The sequence below is a fragment of the Palaemon carinicauda genome, chromosome 3 (genome assembly GCF_036898095.1).
Source record: "Palaemon carinicauda isolate YSFRI2023 chromosome 3, ASM3689809v2, whole genome shotgun sequence".
NCBI lineage: Eukaryota > Metazoa > Arthropoda > Malacostraca > Decapoda > Palaemonidae > Palaemon > Palaemon carinicauda.
In genome coordinates, this window is record NC_090727.1 from 139,509,259 (window position 1) to 139,517,965 (window position 8,707).

General features: G+C 40.6%; 1 protein-coding gene across 1 annotated transcript in view; it reads right to left on the reverse strand.

Annotated features, from left to right (window-relative positions):
- LOC137634339 (zinc finger BED domain-containing protein 5-like) overlaps positions 1-6,475 on the reverse strand; it is a 36,418-nt gene extending 29,943 nt beyond the window's left edge. The window contains exons 1-2 of the mRNA XM_068366736.1: positions 4,796-6,475; positions 1,467-1,655 (exon numbers count right to left, since the gene is read on the reverse strand). Of these exons, the coding sequence (XP_068222837.1) occupies positions 1,467-1,655; positions 4,796-6,475 (1,869 nt within the window). The remainder of the gene's footprint in view (positions 1-1,466; positions 1,656-4,795) is intronic.
- Positions 6,476-8,707: the final 2,232 nt, after the last annotated feature.

Sequence of the window (8,707 nt, forward strand, 5' to 3'; positions counted from 1 at the left end):
AGGAAATATCTTTGAAGAGTTATAGCTGTTATTCTTGGCGTTCATTACACCACTTTTTTCAAGCAAAAGACCCCGCCAGCATGGACCACTCAACGCCAAAGCATACAGACCCTACCCAGAGTCTCACCCCCAACCCCATCCTATACCAGCCTATTCCCCTAAGGTCTCATTTTCAAACATCTTTACGAACCACATGGCGGCGTTGAGATCCCAGGAGAAGTAAGGAGGCAAGATGTGAAGGATGTCGGGAGGCGACACCAAGGCCAATGACCGATGAGACAGCGGTCAGGCCAATTCCCCCCCCCCATTGGGGTCCAAGTGGGGTTAAGTCGACCTAGGAGCGGCTGGGCATCCTTCTTCACTGATCAACCGCCGTGAGAGTACCATCACCTCTCTTCGCTCTCAAGTCTAAAGGGAGGCAGGACCTGTGACACATTCTCCACAAGGGAGAAAACAGAGTCCTTTTTATCAAGGTAAAATGTCTGTTTAAGTACCTCAACCTCATCGTTCTTATCTATCTCCTTCCCTTATCCCAATTTTTTCCTTTTATCCTTTAATGATGAGATCCTACCCACTAAACCTTTGTTATCCCAGCCTTGTGTCCCAACCACATGTGCCGTTTGCTCCTAACCTTAATTAATTCACCCTGTGACAGTGTTGATTCTCACGTGTAGTGTTTAAATCCCTAAGCTTTACACTTTCATTTTATTTTCTTAAAAGTTTTAACCACACGACTTCATCGTGTTCCCAGCCTGTAGAAGTAAGTGTTCGGTTAATAATCTAGTTTATTTCTCTTCCCGGGGAATGTGATTGCTGTGCTGAATCATCATGCACGGTACATCCAACTCCACGCAAAGCACCTCGTGGCTTAAATTGAAATATAGTTGTCAGTTGTACTCCCCTTTTTATTACTTTTTATCTAAATATTGTAAATATATCTATTTTGTCGGTATTCCTTGTTTTTATTGCCGAATGGCGACCTTTCCATAATTCTTTTCCTTTGTTATTGCCCTGAGTTCCTTAAGCAAGGCCGGACTCACAAACGCGGGCATAACATAGCCTAAAATTATTCTCCTTTGTAACAGGTGGAAACCATGAGGCACAGGTCCTGAAGGACCTGGCCTCACAAAGCTCTAAGAGTTGTTGTGCCTAAAGGCAGGATGTCAGCAGTAACCCCAAAGAGTTAAAGCCTACGAGAATCGCAGATGGAAGAGGCAGCAGCTGCAAGCGGCAAAAACCCCAAAGGGATGTTGCAAAGAAGTTTCATTTTGTACCCTGAGGGTGCAGTGGCAATAAGCAGGAATTGCAAGCAGTCACCAAAATTCTTTGTCGCAAAGCTCCAAAAGGCTTTGCTCCAAAGAGCAAGGGTGGGCTTTGGACGAATCCAATTCCCTCAGTAGGAATCCACGAAGGGAAAACACCCCAGTTGTAGGCAGACTCTCCCAAAGGCGGGAAAGGTGACTAACCCCTATTGCCGTCATCGGCAATTCTCCCCGCAAGCAGATTGCTGTAAAGTGGCTGGTGGAGGGTAACTCTCCCTCGGAAGGGAAAGTTAGGGAAAGTTGCCCAACACCTGGAGGCAAACCTCCAAACAGCTTACTACGTCTGCCTTCCGGCTGGGCGAACACAACCAAAAGATGGATTCCATGAACAGCCTTTGGGACATAGCCAAAGTTAGACCTAGGTTTCCTCTAAAGGGGTCACCCGACAAGTCACTCCAAGGAGTGCTTATCAACAACTGCTCACCAAAGCAGAACGAATGTTGGGGGGAGCAGAATCTGAGGCCAAATCAGTTGAGCAGGCATAATACTCTTTGGGTTAAGGACCTTCAGAGCCTGGGGGAAAAATCAATCCCTGGGGAGGATGTCTGCTCGCGTGGCTGACCTCTTGCTACCTTGCCCCAAGGAAGGGAGGAGTTGCCACAAGTGGCAACGGAAGAAGCTTCGCTAAGGAAAGTGACAGAGTTCCTACAAAAAAGGAAGTGGGGTCATCATCTGAAAGAAAAGGACTTTTTAAACTTTTAGGCCAGTTGCTTTTAATCATAAACTGGTTAAAAAGTTCTGACGGCGGGAGAGAAAGCCTACGTCTTTACTGAGCCGAAATAATACGCCTATGTAAAGAGTATTAGGTTTGTATCTAGTGTTGGAACAAAGGAGATTTTTTCTTCATTGTTCCTCCTTGCCTGGCGAGGGGTTCAGCAGAGTTTGGTTGGTACTGTTAGGGTGCCAAAGTTCACCCTTCCCTGTCATGGATGAGCCTATAGCTGCGTGTCGGATATGTTGTCTAAATATACAGTCATTTATGAGAGATAAATTGTATACATTTCCCATCCTCACTCTCGTCTGGGAGGATGAGTGAGATACTACTAAACAAAACTTGTCTTGTTCAGATGCTCGATCATGCAACTTAACTGCAACTAGCATCCAATCAATCAAATAAAGAGCCAATCAATTTTGGCTCTCGAGAATTCTAGATTCAGGTCGCGACCTTTATCTTGGCCGAGATGTTTCTTGTCATGTGAAGGAGCTACACAATCAGCTGAGCAACTACCACAGGGCCAAAAATAAAGATATCCAGGGACCTGTGTGTGTATACTCCAAGAAGTAGGGGGTAGAGAATTGTCTGTTGTTACGATAATTCTGTCTCCCAAAACTGCGTCACAGACAGCTTCTTCCTGACAGTTAAGGTACTGTAAATGGTATCTGTCCAAAATTATGAGCTCAAATCTGGGATCATGTACAAGTCTCTTTGCTTGTGCTAAAAGTACATCCGATTGCACTCAATCCTTCATCCAATACGTCTCAAATGCATATTTTCTGTGAGTGACTAGTCCCCACAGCTAATTCAGCTGCAACACTTCAGGAACCACTGGAGTAATTACTGGGGGAGCTGCCCAATCGAACAAGCTCTAAAGAATTTGTCTTTGTCGATCATTAGGGTTGTTAGTGTAGGAACAGTTGCGTTGCCTCTGTAGCCAAGACCTTCTGAAGAAAAGATTCTCACTCCTCTCATGTTATCATTATTCCCAGATGCTACATGCTCAGTAGATCGCAGCAGAATGTAGGAAGTCCGACGCGATGCTTGACCAAATCTTCTGTGGGAGGGTAGAAGGCGGCAATTATCGAAATCCATCAGCAGACGAACTCGGTTGAGTGCTTAAAAGGACACTAGTTTGTACCATATGAAAAGAAAAAAAATAACTTGATGCATTCCACATCTTCATAAATAGACATATACACTCATTTACAAACGAACCAGTGAAGGAAATGGTGCCCAAGCAAGAGGGAAGGGAGAGACTGATATGGATGACTGACAGGATCTTGGATATGAGGGAAGAGATGAGAGTGCAAAAAAGAAAGGAACCCACTAAGGTATAAAAAGCTAAACTTTGACATTAGACAATCATGTGATGCCGGAGAGAAAAAAGAAGTGGTGGTAAGGAAGAGAACGGAAAGAGAAACAGTGATTAAAAACAAGGAAGGAGTGATTGTGATGGACACTGAAGATGTCTTGCAACATTGAGAGGAATGGGTATAGGACCTTTTTGAAGACAACAGGGTTGAGAAACCAAGACTTACTAGATGAGGAAATAATTAGTATTATTAGAAATTTCAAAAAGGAAAAAAGGCCAGCAAATGACATGACAATTGAAATTATATTAGTAAGTGGGGATTTTGGAATAAGAAAATGATAGAGCTATTAAGGTAAACCAAAATTCATACCGTGACTTTAGGGTAAATCCCCCAAAAATTCCCTTATAAAGCCATATTTGTTGACTTTATGGGTCCATTCTTTGTACGTTCAAATCACCAAAAGATCAAAGTTTGGCTGTTGTGTATCACATGTGCATGGAGTAAGGCCATAAATTTGAAACCCTGTATGAATATGACAGTTAATGAATATCTAAGAGCTTTCCAGCTTCATTGTTTTGAATATGGGATACCAGAATTGTGCATTTCGGATATGGGTACCTAGCTAGTTGCTGGCGCTAATGTTATCATGGATTTGTTGAGGGATCCCGAGGTTAATTCATATTTTGAAGAGAATGGTATAAATCCTATTCAGTTTTAGCAGTTTTTATGGGAAATAGTGCCTTGGGGTCTATGGTGGAAAGTTGTGTAAAGTTGACAAAGAAACTAAATATATGGTGCAATTCGAAATAATGTGTTAGAGCAGTGTTTCTTAAACTTTTTTGTGCAGCGGACCCCTTTTATTAAAATTACTCATATAGCGGACCCTTTATTATTATAATTTTCCTCTTAAGTTTGAAAGTGTTTGCAGGTCATAATATACTGAAATTACAACTAAATTATTTATTAATGGCTTAGCTTCAACATAAATTTTTATATTTTGCTTAACATAATTTCCACAACATTGATAATTTTGCATACAAATTTTCATGAACTTAACAGCAACGCTTCCTCCTCATATCTCACAACCATACTTAATGCGATGAATGATATTGTTTTTGCTGCCTCACTACTGTTGGAATATCTGGCTCCAGTCTGCTGAGTTTCAGTCGCATGTCGGGTTCGACATTGATTCGGTTGCGCTTCTTCGTTTTAAGATCAACCAGTGTAGAAAATCCAATTTCACAGTTGTACGTTGTTGGGTACGGCATCAAGTGTTTCAAAGCAATTTCTGCAAGTCCAGAGTACTCTGGCTGGACTTGAGCCCAAAAATTGGCCAAACTTCTTTCCCTGAATAGGGTCTTCAGTGTCCCACTTGTTGCAATCTCGACAAGATTATCAGCCTCTTTTGATGACAGGTTGACACTGACCTTTTCTATATCTACTTTATCTGTAACAAATGGATTTCTAATCCACTCAAAGCTTGGGTCTGGTTCTTCAAAATATTTTCCTAACTCCGAGTGAAGGCCTTGCAGATGGGCTTTGAAAGCTTGTGTTGTGTCACCATCTAGCTCTTCCTTGGAAGTAAGCAGGAAATCTGCTAATGAAAGAAAAGACTCAAAATCTTTGCGGTCAATGCGGCTGCACCACAAGTCCAGCTTCATTCGTGTTGGCTGTATTTTGTCCTGCACTTTAAAGATGGTAGTATCTTTTCCTTGCAAAGACAGATTCAATCCGTTTAGTGTACTGAAAATATCAGACAGGTATGCCAGTTTTGTGAGCCACTGGGTGTCATGCATTCGATTATAGAGGTCATGACGTTCATACAAGAAAATTTGCACTTCCTCACAAAGTTCAAAGAGACGGGAAAGAACTTTTCCCCGTGTCAGCCAGCGAACCTCTGTATGGTAAAGGAGTTTTGTGTGTTCGCTTCCCATCTCTTCAAACAGAACTGTAAATATGCGGGTGTTCAGTGCTTTCCCTTTGATGAAATTGACAATTCTTACTGCCTCTTCCAGAACTGTTTTAAGGCAGGTAGGCATATGTTTCACAGCAAGTTGTTCACGGTGAATGCAACAATGTGTTGCCTTTACCTGTGGTACAATGCTTTGTACCCGACTCACTAGGCCCCTTAGTTTACCAGTCATCGCAGTTGCACCATCTGTGCTGATTCCAACACATCGCGACCAGGAGAGTTCATTTTGGACAATAAAATCGTTAGCTACATTAAAGATAGCCTCTCCTCTTGTGTTTGTAGAAAGAGGACGACAGAAAAGAAATTCATCATGTACTTCCCCACAGTAAATGTACCTAACAAAGCACAAAAGATTTGCCTCGTTCCCTATATCTGTGGACTCGTCCAGCTTTAGTGAAAAATACAGACTCTGCTGTAATTGCGACACCAGCTGAACTTTCACATTTTCAGCCATTGACGTTATCCTTTTCTTGACAGTGTCGTTGGACAAAGGTATCTTGTTTATTTCTTTACTAGCCTTTTCTCCAAGCATGATCTCTGTCATTATCTTGGCTGCTGGTTTGACCAAAGTCTCGCCTATGGAATGCGCCTTTCCTGTTTTTGCAATTAATAACGACACTTTGTATGAAGATTCAGTGGCCTTTGCATTTTCTCCAGGTATAAACAAAGATGAAGCTTCCTTTTTTCTGTGAATATCAAGTTCATTACATTTTCTTTGAAAAAATTCTATGGGTTTTCCCACATATTCCTTATGTCTGGACTCGAAATGTCTTCTGAGCTTTGAGGGTTTCATAGCCTCATTAGCTAATGTTTCATAACACAAAACACACTGTGGGATAGGATCCTCACTGTTGCCTTGCCCAAAAAATCTAAGTTTCAAGTAATCACTGCAGTATTTACGCTTCTTTTTGGCTGTTTCTTGGTGTGTTTGCTTGTGCCCTACAGTGGTAACCGAGGCATCTGTACTGCTTTGGTTTGTGTCAGCGGTGTTCCCTTCGTCCATGGCATCTGCGCCTGCCTCCAGTAGCTTGAGCTGAGTTGCACTGTTAGCATCGTTTCTTTCTTCTTTAAGGCCAGTGCTGTCTTGGTTGTTGTTCTGGAATTCAGTTTTTTTCTTTGTAAGTGAGCCTGTCTTGAGCCACAGATCCATTATCTTGATGCTAAAAAGTAAGCTAGGCTGTTTTCTGATGTTTATCCTGCAAGTAACTTGGCGAGGTCACAAGGTCTATTATTCGAAATTCTAATCTCAAAAAGGTAGGTAATAACGTTTAACAAATGGCATATAAAAAATCAGTATGTTGTCATAAGCATCCAGATGATTTTCTTACCTACAAAGAGGAGCACAAGCAACTGCCGTGTGTTCCTCAAAGCAGCCTTAACATCAACTGATATGTGGCGGGCGGCCGCACCACCGGGCATCAGTCAGAACAATGTTGCCAAATCATAAACACCACTGCCTTCTATAAAGCTGTTTTTTTTGTGTGTCTTTTTCGGAATTTCGTTGAGGATTTCACCCCAAGGGAGGAAGGCGGCATTACTTAAATTACTTCCATCCCAATGTGACTTGGCAACTGTAAAAAGCCATCAGGATTTGGTGCTACAAAAATAGGAATTTAGGACGTTTTGGCCGAAAATTTGACTGAAATCGATATTAAAAATTATCCTGCGGACCCTTTGGAATATTCCACGGACCCCTGGGAGTCCGCGGACCACACTTTAAGAAACACTGTGTTAGAGGTTAGAGACTTTGAATTTCTGATAGGTCAAATAATACACATGGTTAACAGAAGACCATCGCATTTAAGTGCAGAATTGTGGTTGCTGATTCTCTTATTAGAGTTTTACCCCAAATCATTGCAAGATGCAAATTATGCTGATGGCTTTGAACCTTAACAAAATTCAAAGTATGACTGAAAGTAGGTTAAGGAAGTGACTTTTCAAAATCCAGATCCTTGCATTGATAATGTCATTTCTTCAGAGGACTGGAGAAGTAAAAAAAAAAAAGTTAGAACTTAAACTTATAATTTCTATTACACGTTCCCTGTGGTTCTTTTGCATCTAATCACCAAGCCTCCCCGTAATTTTTACGTATACATATACATGTGTGTGTATATATATATATATATATATATATATATATATATATATATATATATATGCGTGTGTGTGTGAGTATAAACACGAAACAAATTAACATCAACTGCAAACAATGGATAATTTCAGTTCTTAACCGGATCTCTGTCTAAGAAACTAGATTAGCAAAGCTGAACTTTTTTTCTAAATATTATTCATACCGAAGATACTGTTTAATGAATATGATGAATATCAAATCCTACTGTCAAATATATACGATGTTTTCATATACATATCGTAAATCAAGTCCAATTACAGAATAAGGGATGGAAAGCGAATTGTAAACGAACCCAAATAATTTTTTTTTCAGCTTGAAAAGAAACACCTGTTCAAAGTAAGTGATCACAACTGTTTCTAAACCTCATGGGGAAGGATATTCCTTATCCCCATAATCCTATAATGCGTTTACCCCTCTCTCTCTCTCTCTCTCTCTCTCTCTCTCTCTCTCTCTCTCTCTCTCTCTCTCTCTCTCTCTCATTTTAACTTATTTGATTTACAAAGTGGACTACTAAGCGGACAGCTAATAGAGACATTCAAAATTCTCAAAGGAATAACTAATGTAGAATACAAGAACCTCTTAGCACTCAGAAAATCCGTCGAGAGGTAACGGATACAAACTGGAATTGAAAAGATACAACACCACTTAATGAAGTAATTTCTTTACATACTAAATAGCAAATACATGGAACAGACTTCCAGGGGATGTAGAGAACAGTAACACTGTGAACGCGTTCAAGAATATGTTAGACTAATTCTCTCCACCCAAGAGCAAAATACTTTTAACTCCCTAAGGTAAGTTACGTGCGGTAAGCCTGTTGTAGTTTTTGTTTAGCTATAGATTCAACAAGAATTCATATCAACATGGCTCTTGCCGTTGAGCAGCCCGCAAGAGAGGTAAAATATGTTAAAGTCTTCAGGTACTCAAGGCCTTGCAGGTACTCAGCGTGGACCCGATATGAGGACTGGCTAGTGTGGATTATCTGGATGTCTTCAGGTCCTCTATAAATGCGTTATCCTATTTGATGATAGTGCGTGACAGAATAAAATGAATTACCTATTGAAGAAGAATGAACAATTGTGAAACGATTTGACATGGATAATTTCTAACAAAACTTTCTTAAGTGTTATATTTTGTCCACACGGAATTGATGTTTCCAAAGGAGACAGCAAAAGCAAACATATTTCTAATGTGATCTTAAAGAATTTTTAACAACATATTCTGAAGTGTTATGTTTATTTTGTCCACAAT